The following is a 24002-nucleotide window of genomic DNA, read 5'->3' on the forward strand; positions in this document are numbered from 1 at the left end:
ACCTATTCACAACTCCCATCTTCCTTCACAGCCGGAGACGGACCCACGTTTAATATAGAGGGGGCATTTGTCCCACAAATTTTTTTTAAAAAAATTAATACTTATATACATATATACCACTTATTATATTATATTTGTCTCAAAATAAAATATAAATAATTCTTTTGTATTTTATGTTAAAAAATATTTTGTTAAATTTAACACATAATAATAATTATATTGTTAAATTTGATTTAATACGAAAAATAAATAAATACACTCAAAAATTAGTGATAATTAATTATATTATATTAGTTAATTAATTAATAATTAAATTAAAACTTAGTTTCTAATTAAATATAACTTAAATTATTAGTAATTTTTTAAAAATTGTTTAAGATATAAAAATATATTATCTATGTATTAATATACTGTAATTATTTTTGTTAAAAAATTTATTTATACTATAAAAATTATAATAAATAGATTTGACAAATAAGTAAAATAATTGTTTAAAAATATATATAAAAAAATAATATTTAATCATGTTAAAAATAAAAAAGGTCCTTATAAATATTTTTTTTTATTTTAAATATTATATTATGCGTATGAAATTATATTTTTATTATTTTAAATATTATAATAATGATCGTGTGTATATTTTTAGTTCTTATCAATATGTATTAGATAGTTCTAATTTTAAATTTTGAATATATCTAAACCAATTTAGATTGATCAAGTGATCGATTTAGTCGTCAGCTTAAATAAGTATTGAGAGTTCGAATTCTGTCTCGTATGTATAGCAACTCGTTGTCGGCCAATTGTAGATTCTTAAATGGAATTCAAATTCATGACGGATTAGTCCTTAACTTTTGAATATCGTGGGAAGCAAAAAAAAAATATCTATACCTAAATTTTATTATATTTTTGTCTCCATTACTAAATTTTTCTGGGTCCGTCACTTTTCACAGCTTATGTCATCATCGCTACTCATCCCGTTACCGTTGTTGTTGAGCCCGTCACCACCATTCTCATGCGAGTTTTTTTTTTCTCTAGGTAAATTTCTCTTTCTCTCTCGTCTGTTAAGTTCTTCTATTCAAATATTGATATTTAAATTATAAAAAAATTGATTTTCATATTTTATAAAATATCATACTGGCGGTAATTGTAAATATGACGCTACTTAAAATTAAATAAAGTAACATAAATAAAACAAATAAAAAAATAATTTAATTTTGTATAAAATTTACCTATAAAATTCGGTACCAAAAAATGAATTTAATTTTAGTATATTAATAATATAAAATATTTTATATAATCATTCAATTCAATTAGATTTATCTATTTAGGTCATTATTGAAAATAAATTTAAGATACCAATATACAATTACTTTAAATTAAGCAACAATTATCAATACTATATAAGAGACACACTATTCCACTAAGAATGATTGTCATAAGGAATGATTTTCTAATTTTCTATACTAATATTAGAAAGTTTATATAATACTATATAATAATATTATCATGATCAATACTATATGATATCAAAACAAAAATAAAAACACTGTGCTAATATAATATTATTAATATTATATAAATCATCTTTGTATTTATTTTTCTGTGCGTATATAATATTTAATTAACACATTAAGACGTATATAATATTTTGTTAATACATATATAATATAAAGTGATTTACAATTTATTATTGATTCGTATATAATGTATAATTAAATTTAATAAATTCAATTAGAATAAACAATAAATTATTTATTTTATTTCAGATTTTATAAATGAATAAATTAATTAACTAATATAACAAATTACAATTAATGTAATAAATTTAATTAAGTAATATATATTATAATAAATTATATTAATATTTAAATATCTAATCAAATTAATTAGCTAATATAATTAAGTCATGGTAATAAATTGTATTGAATGAGTTAAAATAATTAAATTGGGAAACACTCTCCAGAACTTGCCACGTCAACTCCATCATTAAGTGCAGACATCCGATTTTTATATAATAGAATAGATAGATTCCATCTGGTCTGACATTATCTATAGAAAGATATATATGTTTACTGTCTAAGTCAACATCTTTAAAAATTTAATTGGCACTTTATTCTTAATACAATAAACAAATTATTAAGTAGGTTATGGTTTGATTTTTAGTTGAGAACCGTTAGATAAAAATTTAGTTAAATCAATCAAATCATTTAACGGCTATGCGTTATTAACTTTACGTGAAGTCGATTGCACCTAACTTTCGACCGATTTTCTTTTTCATTTACAAATTTGCCGCTATTCAATAGGTCACATGCACAAAACCAATTTTTAATACTTGCTTAAGCATGGGAGCTACTGACAAAGAATATTTAAGGTTATGTTTAATTGAAAAGAAAAAAATAAAAAAAATAGAAAAAAAAAAAAAAAATTGAATAGATTTTTATTTCTTTAGATGTGTTTGAATAAAAAAAATAAAAAAAAAGAAATGTTATAAAAAAATAATTTTATTCTTGTATTATAAAATATATTAAAAAAATAAAAAGATAATATTAAAAATAATAAAAAAAATAAATTTTTCCTTTTTTTTTTACATTAAAAAAATAAATTTTCTATTTCTTTTCTTTTCTCTCTAATTTCTCTTTACAACCAAACAATAAAAACTAATCAATTTTTTCTTCCTCTTTTCTTTTCTCTCTTTTTTTTTCCTTTCATTTTCTCATCAAATAAACATAGCCCAAGTTCAAGAGTTAAACATTGGTAGTTGGTAACCCCATATATATATATATATAAATGATAAAGCGAAACCAATGCTCCTTCTTCTTCTTCTTAATATGAATGGCTCACAGAATGTTATTATTCATATGCAAACCAATTTTCCTTCTTCCTCTTAGAATCTTCGCTTCACACTCTTATTCTCTTCCATTTTCTCAATCACAATCACTGTTACCGCCGTTAACAACAACACCTTATTCTCTTCCATTTTCTCAATCAAAATCACTGCTACCACCGTTAACAACAGCAACTAGAAACAGAATCAACAACCGACTGTGGTGCTCCACCACCGTTGATGCCACCACCGAAGATGTTTCCAAACGCTACCTTGAGCTCACTGACGACGAGCTCATGCGCCAGTGCGAAATGGGAACTTTCAGGACCTCCGGCCCCGGCGGCCAGCACCGCAACAAACGCGACACCGCCGTCCGCCTTAAGCACCTCCCTACCGGCATCGTCGCTCAGGTATGTCATTTTACCCTTTTGCCCCTTCTCAAAATCTCGTCTTGCTTGGTTTATTCCTCAATTTCGGTGTTGTTCTTGTTTTGCATAGGCTTCCGAGGATCGCTCTCAGCACAAGAATCGCGCTTCCGCTTTGAAACGCCTTCGTGCTCGTATTGCTCTCAAACGTAAGCTCTATTATTTATTTGCTGTTCCAAGCTCTGGAATTTGATTGCTTGTTTCATTGGGTAGGAAAACATGTTTAGATAAATATATGAAATTGATTGAATTTACCAAGGGAGTCTCTGTATGTGTGTGTTTGGAGTGTTGGTGATCGAAATGTGTCTGACACATGGATACACGTGGATACGGCAACTCAAGGAAGCATCTGTTCTTCACAGTGAAAACAAGAGCATTTTTTCTTTAAAGAAAATTGAACCCTAACTGGCCTCAAGCTTAATAGTACAACTTAAAAGAATCAGCACTGGATAACTAGCTTCGTAAATAAACTAGCAAGTAGTGGATAAATATATTTAATTTCACAAAGTTGATCTAGGACTCTAGAGAAGGTTTTTTTTTTTTTTTTTCTCCATTACATTCTTAGATGAGATTGAAAATATATATTAACTAATAGCAAGCAATGTACACAGATTTTTTTTTCTCCTGATAGATAAGATAGCATTTCTTTTGTTGGGCTAGTTAGGAAGACAGTGGATCTTGAAGCTTATTCGCCACCAAGGGAGCTTCTTCAGATACTTCCTCCCAAGTCATCCATTAGAGGTTCAGATTGTGGTCCACAAATTGGACCCAATAACCCCAAGTTTTTGCTGGTATGTTTATCTCTGCTCCTTGTGCCAATGTCTTTTGCTTTTCATTCTGTTCTTCATTATCTCCAGGCATTTTACAGAATTTAAAAACTGATTGTGTCCTTTCCAACAGGGAATGCAAGCTCTATTGGATCTCATTTTTGCAGTTGAGGGTTCCGTCTCAGATGCTGCAAAATATCTTGGGTACTTCGCTCATATTTTCTGTCAGATTTTTGTTTTCCCATGTTCTGAGCATGTGAAACTTCATCAAATGAGATATGGAATATTTTACCAGCTGATGGATGTATAGAATACCCACAAATCTAATTGAAATTTGATATGAAACTAATGAAGGAAATATAGGCTAGTTTCACTCATCTCATGAAGCAATTTCTCGTTTAAGCTGGACTGTTGTGATAACCGATATCATTTATTTATTTATTAGACAATATCTATATTGTTATTGTAACTACTGACTTACCTTTTATATTTATGTGAAAAGTTTATAATTGTTTTGGCTTTTATTAAACATATTGCAGGTTAAGTACTGGGGCACTGTCTCGGTTAATTCTATCAGATGATTCACTTAGAATGGAAGTAAATGAACTGCGGGCATCAAAGGTATGCTTTTTTATGTTTTCTCTGGAATAGAATAGTTGTATTTTATCCATCACTTCAAGTTTTGTATAATTAGTTAATAGCATAAAAAGAAACAGAATGAACAGATAAGACATGTTTTATTCATGTTTTATCTAACAAATAGTAATTTGGAGTCTGCTTTTTGGTGCTTGAGCAGGGTATGAAGCCTCTCAAGTAGAATCTCTGAATTTTCACTCCATATGCAGGTACAATTTATTCTATCTGCTGCTCATAGTATACAACCCACCAATTTGAGTCAACATTTTGGGTATATATATGCAGTTGAATAGAGAAAACCTCCAATATGCATGGAATTTGGTTAAATAATGGAAAATAAGTTGTTATACATTGTTATTTTAAGTGGTACTTGACACAAGAAAAATGGGACATTGTCAATAGGAGTTTATTCTGAAATTTAACTACAGTTATGAAGATCAACAGTTCGACCCATCATTCACTACAAGAATTTATAGAAAACAAACTACTTAATTTCTACAACAATTTGGTTGGTAAACTTGGTGCAGAAGAAAGGACAGTTTATGAACTTTACTCTTTAATTTCCACCACAAATGAAAACCAAATTTGAAGAACATATAGTATTCGTAGTTTTATTGAAATTAGTTATGATATATTCCTTAATTTTTACTATATTTTTCTTTCAGATGTCTCAGTTTGTGTCATGGATACATATATCTACAGAAGGAAATTCTTTGAGCCCATAACAAGGTATTTTTCTCCAGTGAAGAATCAAGGTTACAAATGAATGCGGAATCAGAATTTCTGCTTGTAATTAAGACCTTATTCACCAGACTCCGTGTGTAGAGTTGAATGAAACTGGTTTTGTATGATATGTTGAAGGTGAAGCCTGAAGCAGCATCAAGACAGCAACCTCAAATACATGATGCATTCCTGTGTACACCTTGTTAAAACATTGACAGCTACTTTTGTAATTTTTTTCCCCCTTTTTTTAGTTTTTTTTTTCCTGGTTGTATTTGATTATTTTAATTTTAGTTGTTTCTAGTGAACATCAAGTTGGCAACCTGATATACAAGATGCAGATCTTTGTAGATTTTATAGACAATGATTATAATTTTTAACTATTCATTTCTTGATTTTTCTGGAAGGTATGTGCTTACTGCTTTTTTATTTTTTTATTTGTTTCTAGTGCATGATTATCAGAATAATCAAATTATTCTTGTAACTAATGATTATAATCATAGTTCTTCACTCAATGGAATCCACTCATAGGATGATTATACAGCACCAATTCATTGGATATGAAACACAATCCATGCTCATCTAGATTTATGTCTTCCAATTTTACTATGGTGCTTGCTGTTTATGAAGTCATGAACTCCACTTATATCTTAAACCACTTTTTTTTTATGTTTTGACAATCATAATGTTTTGTTTTTAAAATGATTAAAATGCTTTTAGCTTTTTGGTTTTTGGAACTTCTAAAAGAACAAGGGTGTAACTGTTGCAAATATGGAATTAAAGCTCATCGGAAATAAACCTCATTTAATTATTTATTTTGGCCTTTTAGTTAAGGATTTATATTCTAGAAAATGATATGGATGTTGATATCATGAAATAATTTTGTGACATCAATTAGTAGAAATTCAGTTTTGTCATCTAAACTCTTGTTAAATTAAGTACATGTAACTATCTAACATAATTTGACAATTTTCTTAACTTTTTTATTCTATGTGTGATTCTCTTGATCTCTTCACTATTTTATTATCCATAAATTAGCATCTTTTACCTTTCTCAGGGGTCAAATTCCCACCATGTGGTTTATAAATTCCAGAAACAGTGGCTGATGACTGACCTCTTCTTCTGGTTTAAGCCCTGATATATTTTTTTTTCTTAAAAAGAAAAAAAAATGTTAAGAGTCATGTAGAGTACAGAAATCCTGAATGGCTGAAAATCCTTTCTTTTCAATTCCTCTGTTAATGGTCATGAAGATTCTTCCTTTCTTGACTTGACTTTGTCAAAGAGAGATACACAAAGAAAGTATGCAAATTGTAACATGGACCATTAGATAATGGAACTGTGTTGGAGTCATTGTGAAAAATCTTTGCTATTTAGCTTTGTCCATTAGAATTAGTACCTAATAACCATAGTCAGCTTTGAAATTGATGCCACAATAAAACAATTATAGTGAGTGCTGTTTTAGATTAGGCATCCTTCAGAATACCAAGGATATTCCCAGCCGCCAACAGCATATACATCACATATGACTGGATGCTTTAATTTCTTTTCTACTAATAACATTCTTTTTTGTGTCTGATGTAGGATATTGTTATAACATATTTTAAAATTATTATATTTTTTTATGAAAAATAATAATTTTTTTTTATACATATTGGGGCATAAAGCCTAAAAAGAAAGAAAACTAGACAAATATTATTCTAGAGAAAACAGTTCCAACGAAGTCTGCATGAAAACTTAAAGAAATACATAGAGAGAACAGAAAAAAAAAAATGACATCCCAACTAAAACTCATGTCTTTCTCATGCCAATCTATCTACACAAGCATTCGCTTCTTGAACGATATTCCAATTACTTAGCCTATTGCAACAATCTTTAATAGCTAAAACTAATATTCTTGTAGAGTGCAAGTCGATGGTTTCTTAAAGTCACTGTACAACTACCCATTAATAAAGATCTAATTATAAATTTTTATCTTATATAAGGACTTAATTATAAATTTTTAAATTGTTTGATACCTAAGGGAAAGTAATTAAGAAATAGTTTCAATTTAAATTCTTTCGAGTAAACTATGCTTTTTTTTTCCCCTTTTGCTATTCTAATTTTGTATATCTTTATACTACCTTGTTTTCCCCCTTTTGTTACTACCATAACAAGGCATATTCTTTGTGCAAGGTTGCAACAAAAACTTTGTGCAAGGTTGCAACAAAAACTATAGTTCTCTTGCACTAAAAAGTTACCTTTTTATGCCCAGTTTAGAGTTTAGAGTTTAGACTACTCCTTTACAACCTTACTTTTAATTTGGTAGTGCTTTATTTTCATTTGTCATCTTCAACCAACAGGATTCATCAACAGGGAACTATAAAAAAGTCATCAATTTTTTATAATCTAAAAAAAAGTTGTTATTTTGTTTATAATCCCCCCCACCCAACATAACAAACAGTGAAAAATCCTAGATGCTTACATACTATAAGAAAAGTTATTCCATCAACTTTTTATAATCTAACACGAATTATTGTATTACACATGTAGCAAATGCATGAATAAATCATAATGTACAAAAATGACGTGTTCAAATATAAATGGTATAAGGCAACTTTTTTCTTATTCTATGAATTAAAAAAAAAAGATTTATAGACGCTTATTGCAATCCAATATTAAAAAAAAGCATATGTATTAAAATATAAGTCATACTAAAATCTAAAAATAATGAAGTGGATGTGAACATGAAATACAAGAATTTATGTAAAAAAATCTATTTTCTATATGCATTACCTTGGTGTAGAAACATCTTGGTTTATTATTGGTAGAATAGAATATAGCAACAACATACAACACTTTTTTGTCTTTGAATCTCTGTGGCAGTGGGTGGGGCTTCAACTTCCCCACCAAAATCAAAGTTTATATATATATAGAACCTGTGGAGGAGAAGAAAGATTTGCCAAAGTCAAATTATTTTGTATTTTTGTGAATGGCAAGAGAGTTAGATGCTACAAAGAATCATATGCTTGTGGAATGAGGTTCTTTCTCACCTTCCACTTTTTTTTCCTCCCACCGTTGACTCTCTTAGAATGACATAAAAAGTCTTAATTAACCTTGAAAAGCCTTCTAAGGCAAACTTTATTATTCCATGTTGGTTATGATATTGATGTGTATCAATCAATTACACCTTTAATAAATGGTAACCTTGATGACTATCCTTTAATTTGATAATCCCTTAGTGCTTTTTGACCTTTGGTTTACTTCAAGCTTATCTAAATAATTGCTACTTCAATTCTAGTAGGAAACAGAAAGTTCCTAAAACTAGAGTGAGGTAAAGCTGGTGTAAGATAAAATAACCTTTAATAGGAAAGTTAGGCAATAGCTAGAAAAGGAACAATAAGACTTTAAGAGGAAAAGAAAAACCGAAAAACAAAAACAAATATTCTCATGTGCATGACATCAAAGATAAAAATGAAAATTAAATCCTAGCCCCCAGGTAAATTGTGTTGTATGTTATCTTCCTAATAGAAAATATTTCTGTGACCCTTTTTTGTGGTAAATTTGTTAAATAAGAATATATGCAGATAAGAGGTAGAAAAGTATTTTTATATCAAACCAAAGTCACAAGACTAATTACTTTATTACCATATGATGGAATGTGGTTTATTCTTTAAAAATTTAAGAAGATAAGTCTAAAATGAATACTAGTTAAAATTACATCATTCTCCTCCATTCATTCTAGTAGTTAGATCATGGCTAAAACAAGAGGCTTACTATACAAAACAAAATCTTTTGCATTTTCATTGATCTTGCAATTCAGTCACTTTAAAAGGACCAAAAGAAAAGGAAGCTTGTTGATTATGTACTCGTTGACTTTGCATGTAGGTTATTGCCTTTTTTTCCCCTATAGGACATATTGCAGTGCTGTTGGGTGCGTAGACTGCTAATCCATCACAAGAATATATATATAAATCCAATTTACTATTCTACATGATGAATGTTCTTGTCCACATTACAATTCTCAGTATATAAAAAAATGAAAGATTTGATTCTATGATTTGTAATTACACCCCAATATTTTAAGGACCTCACTTTTATTTTTCTCACTCTTCTCCCTACTCACCTTTATATGTTTATACTCTTTCAACTTCTTACCTCTAGTTCTCTACACACACCAAATTATTCCATATTAGTCTTAGCTTCTTCTAATCATAATTGAAGTTCTTCATTCTTTTTTGATTCAACGAGAAGCTAAGAAGAATATGGGTGTTGTAGATATACAAGGCAAGCTCAAATTGGCTATTGGCTCTATGAAAGATCATGCATCTATTGGTAAGGCCTTGATGAACCATCACCAATATAATGGCTTTACAAGCATAAATATAGCAGTTCTGCGTGCCACCGGTCATGACAATGGCACCATTGATGACAAATACATGCATGAGATCCTCTTCCTTGTCTCAAACTCTCCGAATTCCATCCCCTTTCTTGCCGAGAGGATCTCTTGCCGCCTTGCCAAAACTAAGGACAGCCTTGTTGCCCTCAAGACCCTTGTCCTGATCCACCGCCTCCTCCGAGGCGGAAACAGGTCATTTGAAAAGGAATTATGCAAGGCACATGTTTCTGGCCATTTACAAATCAGTACAAGGCCATGTTTCACAAAGAATGGTTATGATCGTTCACTTGGATTCCTACAAAAATATGCTTCTTACATTGAAGAAAGGATGAGTTGGCTAATCAACCAAGCGGGGAAGCTTGAACCAGCAATTGTTTCAAAAGGGTTAGAGTTTAGGAGCTATGATGAGAAATCCATTGACATGGTATTCAGAACATTGCCAAAATGCCAAGTTCTCATTGATAAGGTTTTGGAATTCTCATCAAATGATATGTTGGGGTCAGATCATAGCCTTGTTGCTCAAGTTGCCATGAGCAACACCTTGAGGGAAAGCTTCCAAGTTTATGTGACATTCTCTGAGGGGATCGCAGCACTTGTCAACATGCTCTTTGATCTAACACCATCGGCAAGAGGACTGGCATGTGAGATTCTGAAGAAAGCTTCATTGCAGAGCCAAAGGCTCCATGATCTCTATGCAAGTTGCAAGAAAATTGTTAGAAACAAAAGTTTGGATTATCCGTTTGTCCAATTAATCAGCATGGATCATATAATTGCATTGGATCAATATGGTAGTCCAAAAGTTCAACCTTTTGCTTCACAGTCACATGTCTCTTTATCAAGAAGAATGGGAATCTCAAACCCACCTCAGATTTCAAACCAATTCAAAGGATCATCACCAGAAAGGGAAAAGAAGGAAGAGAAAATTGAGATAAATTTGTCACCACCTACTACTCATTTTTCATGGACACTAGAGACTAAAATAAGCAAGGTATGGGTGCTATTTGAAGATGAACCTACCAATGAATCACAAGTGTAGTGCTGAATCCATTTTCACCTATTGCTGATACAAGAATGTTCTCCAAAGTTTGAACCTGAAATCAACTATATAGGTTTGGGTGAGTTTCTTCAATAGTTTTGGTAAACTAATAATGCTGTGAATCCCTTTCACTGTGGTGTGCCAAATATATTATTAATTGGAGAGTAATTTGGTAAAGAAGAATGTAATTTTTTTTAGGGGAAAAAAACAATGTTGCTGTGGAAAATATAGGACACAAATGTTATAAAAGTGCACAACAATAGAATAGGTTATTTTCAGTTATATATAAGGTTATGTTCATAGTTTTAATTCATTATTGTATACAAAGCTTTTGGTCATTCAACATACATAGACGGAAATGTTATTATTGATTGGTATTTGTTATTGTTTCAAAATTTGGTGAAACCATATATATTGGATTATTTGAACTTTCCAAAAGACTAATTCTGATTGTAGTATAAGAATTATTTTATTGTACAAATTTTCTTGATAACAAGATCTTTGGTACATGGTTTTATTTAAAAAAATAAATAAAAAGGGGGTATTTAGTATTGACTATTGAGCTTTGGTTGGTATATGAAGAATAGGCCAACCTTCTCCAAAAGGGTGGCTCTTGCTCCACTGTGTCCACTATAAAACACATAACAGCAATCAAGAAACAATTCCAATTCAATGGTCACAAACCATGATATCCTATGTTTTACCTTGCTCAGTAAAAATCCACATGAATAAAACTTAAAAGGAACTAGATGACTGGAATAACACAAAGCATAACCTTCTCAAGTAGGAGATTCTCGCTCTGCTGTGGGAAATTTGAAAACAAAGAACAGCATGGAAGGATCAATTTCATAGGCTTCAGCAAGTTGAGACAAAATTATCCCAATCTAAAGCCTCAAAATTCGACAACCGAGTAATATAGAATATATGCCACACAACAGCTAAAACATCAAACCATCAATTCAAAGAATGAAACAGGAGGTTATATTCAAACAATTTTCTGCACAAATTCTTGAAAAGCATTATCTCCTTTGTGGGCAGAAAAGTAATCTAAAAGCAATTCTGTGGTGGTAGCATCTCCTGTAAAACCTTTGTCTCTCATAATCTGAAGATATTTTATTGACCTCGGAACATCGTTTCTTCGCAGTAATCCTTGGACAAAGACATTATATGTGCACGAATTTGGTAGGCAGCCAACCTCTTCCATATTCATCAGTAACTCTTCAGCATCAAGCAAAAGTCCTTCATTACATAGACCTTTGATCATTATTGTATAAACATAGTCATTAGGTTTTAAGCCTTTTCCTGGCAGAGAAGAGAAGAGTTCTCGTGCATCATCTAGTTTTCCAGCATGGCACATCCCATCGAGCACAATACAGTAAATTACAATATTAAGATCCAAATTGTTCTCCATTTCTCTAAATAATGATATTGCATCAGAAAACAAATGACATCTAAATAGGCCATCCAATATAGTTCCACATGTCTGTAGATTAGGATGCTGGCCAAATTCGTGCATTGTAAGAAACAATTCTTTAGCAAGTAACGGTTTCCCCACTTTGCAAAATCCATCAATAAGAGCAGTCCAAGTCACAACATCTAGATTTAATCCTTTATTGATCATTTCATTCAAGAGATAAATAGCCTTATTAATGCTTTTGATCTTGCACCACCCATGTATTAATGAAGTGTAAGTGTTAGAGTCAAGCTGGCATCCTTTGTGAACCATCAAATCAAATACTTCCATGGCCTTCTCCATTTGATTTTGGGAACAATAACTAGCAATTATTGAGTTATAGGTGACAACATCAGGCTCCTCTCCCACTCGAACCATTTGACCAAGTACAGCTCTAGCACTTGAAATCTTTCCTTCTTTATAAAGAGCATCCATTAAAATATTAAAAGTATGCATATCCGGCATAATGCCCTTTAGCTTCCTCTCACTCAGAAAAGATGCAGCCTCTTGCCATCTGCTGAAAGTACAAAGTCCTTGGATTAAACAATTGTAAGTGATAGTATCGGGTTGTATACCTTTTGTCGTCATTTCCAAGAACAGACTCAAAGCCTCATCTACTAGCCCATCCTTACAAAGGGCATCCAAAACTATGTTGTAAACGAAAACTTGTGGTATGAAATTTCTTGCTTCCATCTTCCTTAGAATCTCAATAGCAGCAGGCGTGTTGCCTTTCTTGCACAATCCAAGTAAGATTGGTCTAAAAGTGTGGCTGTTGGGTTGATACCCCATGTTATCCATGTGGTCAGCTAACCACATAGCATGATCCACATTGCCTTCAATACAAAGGCCATTAACAATGGTGTTAAACGTGCACAGATCGGGCTCCACACCGATTTTGAACATCATCCCCACCACAGAGAACCCAAAGGCTGTGTGGTTCAAGTGGCAGAAACAATTGACAACAATATTGAGAATAAAGATATCAGATTTGACTCCTAAGGAGAACAAGTATTTGATTAAAGAAATGGCAACTGTGTAATGCTTCATCTTAACAATAGAGCTAAACAATAAGGTAAAGTCGCTCATACATGGCAAACAGTTCATGGAAACCATTCTGTTAAAGAAACGCAAAGCAGAATCAACGTTTTTCAGATTCCTAATGCAACTTACACGGTATGATTTGTGTTTCATTGCCTCAATCTCAATGGTGGAACAATATGGATGAGAGTGAAGAAGAAAGGAGGGTTTAGGGTTAAAGATACCAACTTGAATCTGTTGAAGATGGTGATAGCGTAAGAAACGCAGAGAAGCACATGTTCTTCCTCGAAACATCTCACCTCAAATGAAAATGAATCCAAGACAGCATTGAAATCATTGAGAATCCTGAATGTTTGGGATTAAAAATGCTACTAAGTTATGATTGATAAAGATAAAGATGAAGCACTTGTTCTTCGGAACTTCGCAGTGATTCAGAGTGTGGTGGGTACTGGCAACAAATTAAGTTGATTCAGTTAGAAAAAAATAGAAAAAAATAGGTACTTCTTCACATAAAAGTTGTTACTTTTGAGTTAGTTGAAATAATTTTATTACAAATTTAATTAAGTTATTATTGTGAAAAAAATTAAAAAATAGAATATTCATAAATATATATTTATGGGTCTAAGCAAAAAAGTATAAATAATAAAAACTTAATTATATTATTGCATATCTGTTTTTTATTATTACAAAACTTCTAATTGTTCATTCAAGATAATAAAAAGTTTAATAAAAGATAATAGTATTTAATTTTAATATATTGATAGTGCTCGATTTAAAAATATAGTATTTAGTTTTGATACTCAGTCATTTAATTGCATTCATTTGTTTAAATGATCATTTACACAATGATGGTAAAAGATTATTTTTTTAGGTTTAATTATTCTATTGGTCTTTATAGTTTCGCAAAATTTTTAATTAGGTCCTTGTAATTTTTTCCTTTTAATTGAATCTTTGCACCAATTTATTTTTAACTGGGTCTCTACACTTTTTTTTTCTTTTATTTGGGTCCTTACACCAATTTTTTTTAGTTGGGTTCCTATAAAATTAAGCGAATTATTGCTAAGAAGGATCTAATTAAAAAAAAATATAATGACTTAATTGAAAATTTCGCAAAACTATAAGAACCATAAGAATAATTAAACCTTTTTTTATATGACGATAAGTAATTGAATGTATATGTAAAATTCCTTTACATTATCAGTGTATTAAAATTAAATATTTTAAAAATAAAAACAAATGCATATGTAAATTTAAATATATTATCATTCATTAATATTATGAAAAAATAGATGAATAAAAACATTTTACTTTTACTTGTGTATAAAAATAATAAAGATTAAATTAATTGAGATAATAAATAATTTATATTTTAATCGAGATAATAAATAATTTATAATTTAACTAAAAAATCTTGGGTTCAAATCTTAAAAATAATTATTTTTTATGAATTATATAATAAACATTTTAAGAAAATAATTTTAACACTAAATTGCACGTATCCCCTTTATATATAATAAAAGAAATAAAAGATAAAAGATAAAAGATAAAAAGATAAAAGAATAGATAGATGTGAAATCTAAGTTTGAATGTTTACAAAATTTGCCAATTAAGTTCCCATAAAAATATATCTAGAAATATTCAGTTTAATTTAAATATGAGGGGTATTTTAAAAGTGACATAAAATAGCATGAATTAGAATAAAATAATTATTCCATGTTTACATAACCTGGAATATTGCACATATTTTGCTGAGAATAACATGATCTATGAATCTATGATAAATATCACTTGTTCACTCTCTACTCTTGAATCAGATGAAATCTAAATATAACATATATACAGTGTCAATTTTTTGCTCGTACAAGAACAAAGCCAACCTTCTGTATAGGGAGATTCTTAATCTGGTGATCTGTGATCATAAGACAAAAGAATGTTGGAATTTGAAGTCAAATTTCACCATTCAAACCAATGTTCATATGGTTTATATTGCTCGGTAAATTATGTCTATAAAAACACAATGGTTGAATGCTATAGCACACAGCCAGCCTTCTGCAAAAGGAGATTCTTGCTCTGTTGTGGCAATCTGAAAACAAGGAAAACCACCATTGTACTATCACCAACACATCAATCAATATTTTAGGCATCACAATGCTTCTGTTCCACATTAAATACATACTCATGATGCCTAGGAAAACAATGAGATATCTGCCAAGCTGTAATCACAACCTAAATTGAATTATTCTTAAGCAAATCGAATATGTTTCTAGTCTAGGTGCTTTGACACATACCTGCATATAGGAATTTTTCAGGTTATAGAAACACAGCCTCTTGTAGCCATTGATAATGTCATAGCAAAACATGCCTGCTTCTCTGAACTCTTTGGATGCATTACCATTTACCAACCCACTACCTTTATCTTAATTCAGGATGGAATTTCTTAGATGCACACTATTCAGTCTTGCTCTTCCTCTTTAATTTCCACTCATTACTTTCAATCATCCGATTTTGAATGTTTTCGGATATTGAACCCACAACATGTTCAAGGAAGACTCCAACCATTTGGGGCAGCAGGAATACCTTGGTCCTATTAAACAATGAAAAGAGAGATTAAATACAATCTTCAGTTCTGCAGCAACTCTTGCAATGCATTGTCTCCTTTATTAGCTGAGAAGGCGCAGATAAGCAATTCTACAGTGGTAGCATCTAAGGGAAAGCCCTTGTTTTTCATTCTTTGAAGGTATTTTCTTGACCTTGAAATGTCATATCTTTGCAGCAACCCTTGGACAAATACATTATAAGAACATCTATTAGGTGGGCAACCATTCTCTTCCATTTTCATGAGCAAGTCTTCAGCATCATCCAACAATCCTTCTTTGCATAGACCTCTAATCATTATGTTATAAGTATACGCATCAATTTTCATCCCTTTAGCTAGAACACAAGAAAGAAGCTTCTGTGCATCATTGAATTTTCCACCTTTGCACAATCCGTCAAGCATGATATTGTAAATTGCAATATCAAGATCCAGATTACTGTGCTCCATTGCCTTAAACAACAAAAATGCTTCAGAATGGAAATGACAATTGAATAGGCCATCCAATATAACAGCACAGGTCTGGAGATTGGGAACTTGTCCATGTTTGTTCATTGCAAGAAACAATTCCTTTGCAGCTAGTGGTTTACCTGCTTTGCAAAACCCACCTATAAGAGTGGTCCAAGTTACAACACCTGGATGTAATCCTTTGTTAACCATTTCTCCTAAGAGACACATGGCCTTATCGATGTCTTTAACTTTGCACCATCCATGGATTAAAGAGTTATAAGTCACAATGGTTGGCAAGCAGTTCTTATGAATCATCAAATCAAATAATTTGATAGCCTCCTCCATTTGACTTTGCAAACAATATCCATCAATCAAAGAGTTATAGGTAACAACATTAGGCTCCTCTCCCATCTGCAGCATGAAACTTAGCACACTTTTCGCCCCCAAAATCATGCCCTCCTTGCAGAAAGCATCCACCAAGATTGTAAAAGTGTGCACATCTGGCATAATTCCCCCCTGCATCATCTCATTCAGTAAAGAAGCAGCCTCTTTCCATCTACCGAAGTTACACAAGCCATGAATCAAGCAATTATAAGTGATAACGGTAGGCCGAATACCATTGTTGGTCATTTCAGAGAACAATCTCAAAGCATGAGATAGCAACCTATCCTTGCATAGACCATCCAAAATTGTGTTGTAAACAACAACATTCGGCTTGCAATCCCTTTCATTCATCTTCTTCAACCACTCAACTGCAGCATTTGTGTCTCCAATCTTACACAAACCATTAATAATTGCTCCAAAGGTGACACCATTGGGTTGATAACCAATGTTTTCCATGTGCTCGACCAACCATATAGCACTATCCACATTCCCTTCAACACAAAGTCCATTAACAATGGTGTTAAGTGTCACCATTGTAGGCTCCAAACCAATTTTGAACATCATCCCCATCACAGAGAAACCAAATGCCGTGTTCTCCAAACGGCATAGACAATTGATAACAATATTGAGAGTACAGACATTAACACAAACACCTAATGAGCACATGTGCTTAATCAAAGAAATTGCAGTTGTGTAATCCTTCATCCTCACAATGAAACCAAACAGCAAGTTGAAGTCCTTCTCAGATGGTAAAGGATTCATTGAAACCATTTTGCGAAACAAATTGAAAGCAGAATCAACGTTTTTGAGGTTCCTAATAGAATTCAAGAGTTGAGTTCTGTTCACCGTTTTATGAACACCTATGCGACTATCATGGGTACAATAATTTGAAGAAGAAAAAGCCAAATTATAAGAAATTATGGGATTCAAAAGTGCAACAAGCCTTTGAAGGCGTAGCAAACAAGACTTGGAATTTGTTTTTCGTAAACCCAGCATTGTCTAATGTCTATGGATTCTGGAGCGACTAGTGAGAGTAAGGGACTGAGCCAGAGAGCGAGTTGAGTTGAGTTTCAGTTTCAACTGTCAACTCGGACCGAGAATTGGGCTCAATGAGTCCAGTCATGTTTGGCCCAATATTCGTAAGCCATAGGAATCTCAATATTTATCTTACACTGAGCAACTTTGGGCTTCGGCCCAGCTTTCAAAAATATAAAGTCAAATAACATTAAAGTGTATTACCAAAAAAACAAAATTGTGTGTTTTCATAGAATATTTTAAAATTCAAAAATTTTAAAATGTTCTATAATTAAATTTTTTAAGTTCAAATACATAGAGCTTTAAAATACATTAAATTTAACTATTAGTAAAAATTTTAAACTTTTTTACTTTAATAAAATAAGCAATAAATATATTAAAAATTTAAATTTTATATTTTTATATTTTTTATTTGGTAACATTAACATGTGACATTAGGACATGTAATTGATAAACTTATTTAATTACTAAATTGTGAGCTTAGTTGCTCACTTGCTCTTGCTCGTACCTCCTCCTGTTTCATATTAGTATCACTTTGCTTTTTAGGTTCATTAAAAAATTATGTAGTTTTAGTTTTTTCTCTTTTGAGTTTTGATTGCTTAAACTTTCAATATGATCTAATAATTGTCTTAATACTTATGCAAAATTAAACAGAGATACTTATTTTAAAACGGAAAATGTAAGTAAAAATTAATTAATAGCTTATTGAAATTAAAAATGACACTTAATTTGCAACAAAAACAAAAATAGAGTTTAGCAAATATATATCTTTAATTAGAACACAAATTAAGATTATTATTCCTAAAAAATGTTAAATATTTTATTTTAATAGATACACAATAATTATATTAAAAAATAAACTTTACATAATTTTCTATAATAATTTTTTATTAATAACTTTAACAACTCCTCTTATGATGATATATATAGAAAAGTGGTAAGGGGCAGTAATTTTTGTGATTTGTAGTCATTAAGTAGTCATTAATGATATTTTTAATAGTGTGAGATTGCTTACTTTTCTTTTGCTGATTACATGCTTGCCATAATTTAATAAAGTTGCTGAACCCTACATTTTTCTATATAGAGTACGTGTATGTTATGGCATAATATTCTCAGTATAATAAATATAATTGTGAAGAAATCCTAGCAGAGAAAGAGTACGTACGTACTCAGAGAGAATGAGAGAAGGAGAGAGCGGGAACGAGTGTTTGAGGGCAAAACACAATGAGGATGGCGGCCATGCCGTCGGAAGAGATAAGGGGGAGAGTGTGGGTGAGGGTGCATTCGGTGCCAAGGAGGATTTTTCACGGGAGGGTTTTTCAAAGTCTACAAAAATCTCCTTTAAAGATAAAGTCATTGGTCCAGAGAAATCGAAAGCCTTTGCACTTGCAGGATCTCTATCTGGGATAGTATAGCGACAGTGGTGGGCAAGCAGGGCGAACTGAAGAAGCCAAGCTTTGTTTGGCAGAGCCTTATCGAGAAGCTTTGGTGACAAAGGTTCTTGATAAAAATTATAGTTACACAGCTCTTTCACACAAGTTTCGGATGGTTTGGCGCATCAAAGGTGGCTTTGATCTGCTTGATGTGGGATTTGGGTACTTCATGGTAAAATTCGATGCAGGTGAAGATCGTGAGAAGGTCATGCTTGGTGGCCCGTGGTTGATTGAGGGACACTATGTTGCTGTAAAACTGTGGGATATAGATTTTTGGCCATGTGAGAAATCCTTCGGGTCTACACTTGTATGGGTTCAGATTTCGGGGCTCCCAATCTGGTGCTATCAGGAACAGGCCATGATGCGTATTGCTTCTGCAATAGGAGTTCCCATCAAGGTGGACTTAGCCACTAAGTTGGCTGAGAGAGGACGATATGCCCGAGTATGTGTTCAAATAAATTTAGGACTGCCAGTGATCAAGCATATCATTGTGGAAGGCGTAACTCATGTAGTAGAGTATGAAAGTTTAAATTTAATTTGTAACTATTGTGCACGTTATGGTCACGATATGACACAGTGCTTGGGTAGAGACTCTAGGAAAGGAAAGAGTGCTGATTCCGATGCCACCAAGCCACAGGACGGTACAAAGGCAGTGCCACATCCTGAGACCAAAATTCACAATTCAAATGAAGTAGAACCTGAGGTGGTAGGTGGCGTTACTGGCGAGAATCCTACACCGAGTTTGCAAGAGCATTTAGAGGCTAATAATTTGGAAGGAAATAATGTTGAGGAGGCTTGCATGCATGATGAACCAGGCTGGGAGCAAGTTGTGAGGAAAGGTAAAACCAAGCTGGGCCAGAAGCAATCTAACAAGGTCCAAAGAGGCACTCAATATAGAACTGATTTTGGTAGAGTAATCAGGCCCACCATCTACTTCTCTCACACGAATGGATCCAGCTCTTATCGCGCCAGGGTCGGGTCACGAGTCAAGGCTGGACACAGCGCTTCTCGTGTTGGTGAGACGTCGATCTCCTCAACCCGACACACCCAAGTGCCTTGCGGGTCCTCTCTCCGGAAACGACCAAGGCCGGGTTCCCTACAGAGCTCGCCACTTGAGAAGAATGGAGGCACGGTGGTGGAAGCATTGTCATGTCTTCCTACAACCGTGAAGGAGGATGTTGCCGTGGCGGTTCCATTGGAGAAGGAAGGCACGTTGCCGGCTGTTATTGCGTCAGTAGGCGGGAATAAGGAGATATTCCATGGAGATCCGGAAAACCTGAAGGTCACGGGAGTCACTTCTACTAGGCAAGCCCGGTTTGAGGTTGGTGAAGCACTTTTATTTGCTTGTTTTATAATTTTATATTTTATATTATGGATAGTTTAAATATAATAGCTTGGAATATTAGGGGTGCTTCTAATAAGTTAGCTCGGGTGAATTGCAAAGAGCTGGTTAGGAAATTTAAACCTGTAATTTTTATTGTGGTTGAAACTCATTGTCCTTTTCAACACTTGAAACTGTTCTGGAAAGACTTGGTTATCACCCTATTGGTATAGTAGAGTCGTCAGGACATAAGGGGGGTATCTGGTTCCTTTCTGCAATGCAGGGTGTTCACTGTAAATGGGTTGATGCTTTCGATCAGTGTGTTATAGTTGAGGTTCAGGTAAATAATGTGATTTGGAGGTGCAGTGGTATCTATGGCAGTCCTCAATTTAATACCAGAGTTCTGCTATGGGATTATCTTTTTACTCAGTCTTCATCTTTCTACGGGCTATGGATTGTTCTTGGTGATTTTAATGGAGTACTATTCTCTCATGAATCTAAGGGTTGCCTCTTCTCGAGTCGTCATGCAGATCGGCTTGCTGCATCTCTAGGGGATAGTAATCTGTTTAACTTGAAGACTATTGGAAGACGGTTTTCTTGGTACAAAAGGGTTAAAAATGGTGTTGAGGTGGCAAAAAAACTTGACCGGGTTTGTATCAATAGTGGCTGGCTATCTCTCTTTCCAGAGACTTACGTAGAAATTTTAAATAGGCTTCAGTTTGATCATTTTCCTATCCTAGTGCGCTGTGCATATTGTCCCAAACCGAAAAAGAATAGACCTTTTCGGTTTATTGCGGCTTGGGCAACTCATCTGGAGTACAGAGATATTGTGAATCAGTCATGGCAGACTGGCTACAAAGAGATGCATGGCAAGCTTTCCGAAGTGTAGAAGAACTCTTTGGAGTTTAATTCTAAAGTGTTCGGCAACATTTTTGTTAGGAAATGCAAATTAGAGAGACAGATTAATTTCCTTTAGAAGCGACTTGAAGTAATAGAAGATTTGTCTATGCGGCAAAAAGAAAAACAACTGATTGAGGAATTTAATAACACGCTTGTGCAGGAGGAACTTCTATGGTTTCAAAAATCCAGAGAGCAGTGGGGTAAAATTTGGGGATAGAAATACCAAATTCTTTCATGCCCAGACTCTTGTGCGAAGAAAGCATAATAAGATTCATGGTCTTTTTCTTCAAGATGGGGTATGGGAAACGGACCTGGATGTCCTTAGAAGGGAAGCTGAATCCTTTTATAAACGCCTATTCTACCAGTCGGAGGATGTAGACTTAGGTTGTCTTGGTGATGTGCCGCTACCTTCCCTAAATGATGAAGCCTGTTGTAGCCTCACAGCGCCAATTACTTTGGAAGAAGTTAAGTCGGCCGTTTTCAGTATACATTCTTTTAAGGCGCCAGGCCCTGATGGGTTTCAAGCTTTATTCTTTAAAGAATACTGGGAGATTGTTGGTTTTGATGTTTGGACTATGATTCGTCATGCGTTCTCTGGTTTGGATATGGATCCAAGGATGATGGAAACTCTTGTGGTTCTTATTCCGAAGGTACAAAACCCGGTTTCCATGAAGGATTTCTGACTAATTAGTCTCTGTAATGTGGTTTACAAAGTTATAACAAAGGTCCTGGTCAATAGACTTTGTCCCCATCTCAAATAGATTATTAGGCCCTTTCAAGGAGGTATTATCACGGGAAGAGGAACCCCAGACAACATCATTGTAGCACAAGAGGTTCTCCATTTCATGAAAAAGACAAAGTCAAAGAAAGGCACCCTGGCCTTTAAGATTGATCTAAAAAAAGCGTACGATAGAGTGGATTGGGGATTTCTGAAACAAACCCTGGTGAGTTTTGGCTTTTCTCCTTCGACAGTTAATCTGATTATGCGTTGTGTCACTGCTTTCTCACTGTCTATCCTCTGGAATGGGGATAGATTAAATAGCTTCACTCCAAGCAAGGGTCTTAGGCAAGGAGATCCTATATCACCGTATCTGTTTGTGTTGTGTATGGAGAGATTGTCTTGTTCTATCAATCAGCAAGTTGATAAGGGCTTGTGGAAGCCGGTTGCGGTTTCTAGAGGGGTCCTAGAATTTCTCATTTGATGTTTACTGATGATTTGTTTCTTTTCTGTAAAGCTAATAAACAGCAAGTTCAAACTGTAATGGTAGCTTTGAAAAATTTTTGCAGAGGCTCTGAGATGAAGGTTAATGTGGAGAAATCTAAAGCATTATGCTATAGGAATGTTTCAGCGACAATAAAAGAGATTTTCACTGGAGTCTCCTCCATCAGATTCGTCAAGAACTTGGGCAAGTATTTAGGGGTGAATCTTAATCACTCTCGGGTGACACGTGCAACTTTCAATGATGTTCTGGACAATATTCGGGGAAGGCTAGCCAGCTCGAAAGGGAGATTGCTTAATAAGGCAGGTAGACTCTGTTTGCTCAACTCGGTAGTGACTGCGATTCCTACTTATCGCATGCAAGTATCTCTCTTCCCTAAAGGGGTAACTAATAAGATAGAATCCATGATGTCAAACTTTCTATGGAAGGGTCAAGCTGATGGTAGAGGCCTGAATCTAGTTAACTGGAAAATGTTGGTCACCCCTAAGAAGTTTGGAGGTCTAGAAATTAGAGATCCTTTTTGTGCCAATATTGCTCTTCTTGGAAAACTAGTTTGGCAACTTTTTCACCATCCCGATAAGCTACGGGTTCAACTGTTGACGGAGAAATACCATTCTTCTAAAGATGATTGTCTTAGTCAGTCTTGAGAAAGGGGATCTTATGTTTGGAAGAGTATATGTCGAGCTTGGGATATCCTGAAGGAAGGTTTTATTTGGTGCATTGGGGATTTAGAACAGAACTTTTGGTTTTCTAAATAGAAAAGAGAGGGGCGACTGTGTCAGGAGATGGATTATGTTCACATTTCTGATTCGGATCTCAGGATCTTAGACTTTTGGTCATCTGGACAGTGGAACCTTGAAAATATATATTCTCCTCTGAATCAGTCTCTGTAGAGCAACATTAACTCTTACAACCCAGATGTTCAAGCTGGTTCAGAGGTCGGTTGGTGTTGGACTGGTGCAACTTCAAAGGTTTATGATGCACATAGTGGTTATTTGTGGCTCAGTAAGAAGATGTTTAGTTGGGAGGATAGGGGTAATTGGCTTTGGCTTTGGCGTCAACATGTTCCAGAAAAGCACAAATTTTTGGCCTGGCTATGTCTTCGGGAGGCTCTTCCTACTGCTGCATTTCGTTTTAGGAGGGGCATTTCGCACACGGATAGCTGTCCACGATGTTTCTCAGGTCAGGAATCGGTATTACATTGTATTTGGGATTTTCCAAAAGCCCAACTTGTTTGGCAAGCTTTAGGGATCTCCGATCAACCAGTGGATTTGATGAGTTGGTTCTTACATAATAGCAAACAATGCTCCTTTAGATTCTTTTCTGGTCTCTGGTGGATTTGGCGTTCGAGGAACAACGAGATCTTTCATCATCACGAGCATTGCACCACAG

General features: G+C 33.5%; 5 protein-coding genes across 8 annotated transcripts; 3 read left to right on the forward strand and 2 right to left on the reverse strand.

Annotated features, from left to right (window-relative positions):
- Positions 1-2659: 2659 nt before the first annotated feature.
- On the forward strand, positions 2660-5778 carry LOC112801776 (uncharacterized). Of its 4 annotated transcripts, none has more exons than XM_025844701.2 (7): positions 2660-3234; positions 3323-3398; positions 3910-4040; positions 4150-4220; positions 4556-4637; positions 4813-4861; positions 5318-5778. In XM_025844701.2, exons 1-6 carry the CDS (start codon positions 2833-2835, stop codon positions 4831-4833), a joined length of 783 nt encoding a protein of 260 aa, XP_025700486.1. In that variant the 5' UTR covers positions 2660-2832; the 3' UTR covers positions 4834-4861; positions 5318-5778. The 4 variants fall into 4 exon arrangements, 2 of the variants coding, with proteins under 2 accessions (XP_025700486.1, XP_025700484.1); XR_003202095.3 differs by having other exon boundaries at positions 2686-3234; positions 3914-4040; XR_011882222.1 differs by lacking the exon at positions 4813-4861 and having other exon boundaries at positions 2686-3234; positions 3914-4040.
- A 3511-nt stretch (positions 5779-9289) lies between these two features.
- Positions 9290-13762, reverse strand: LOC112801777 (uncharacterized). Its single transcript, XM_025844703.3, has 2 exons — positions 10765-13762; positions 9290-10437 (listed from the first exon to the last, which is right to left on the reverse strand). The coding sequence occupies exon 1, from the start codon at positions 13566-13568 to the stop codon at positions 11769-11771; it is 1800 nt and encodes a 599-aa protein (XP_025700488.1). The 5' UTR covers positions 13569-13762; the 3' UTR covers positions 9290-10437; positions 10765-11768.
- On the forward strand, positions 9614-11160 carry LOC112801778 (putative clathrin assembly protein At1g33340). The gene has a single exon (XM_025844704.3). It carries the CDS (start codon positions 9614-9616, stop codon positions 10781-10783), a length of 1170 nt encoding a protein of 389 aa, XP_025700489.1. The 3' UTR covers positions 10784-11160.
- A 1154-nt stretch (positions 13763-14916) lies between the features above and the next one.
- Positions 14917-17756, reverse strand: LOC112801779 (uncharacterized). Its single transcript, XM_025844705.3, has 2 exons — positions 15563-17756; positions 14917-15357 (listed from the first exon to the last, which is right to left on the reverse strand). Exon 1 carries the CDS (start codon positions 17695-17697, stop codon positions 15895-15897), a length of 1803 nt encoding a protein of 600 aa, XP_025700490.1. The 5' UTR covers positions 17698-17756; the 3' UTR covers positions 14917-15357; positions 15563-15894.
- Positions 17757-18966: 1210 nt separating this feature from the next.
- On the forward strand, positions 18967-21379 carry LOC140173226 (uncharacterized). Its single transcript, XM_072196007.1, has 4 exons — positions 18967-19050; positions 19147-20490; positions 20774-20830; positions 20993-21379. The coding sequence occupies exons 1-4, from the start codon at positions 18967-18969 to the stop codon at positions 21377-21379; spliced, it is 1872 nt and encodes a 623-aa protein (XP_072052108.1).
- The last annotated feature ends 2623 nt before the right edge of the window (positions 21380-24002 follow it).

Source organism: Arachis hypogaea, chromosome 5, assembly GCF_003086295.3.
Source record: "Arachis hypogaea cultivar Tifrunner chromosome 5, arahy.Tifrunner.gnm2.J5K5, whole genome shotgun sequence".
In the NCBI taxonomy this organism is placed as follows: Eukaryota; Viridiplantae; Streptophyta; class Magnoliopsida; order Fabales; family Fabaceae; genus Arachis; species Arachis hypogaea.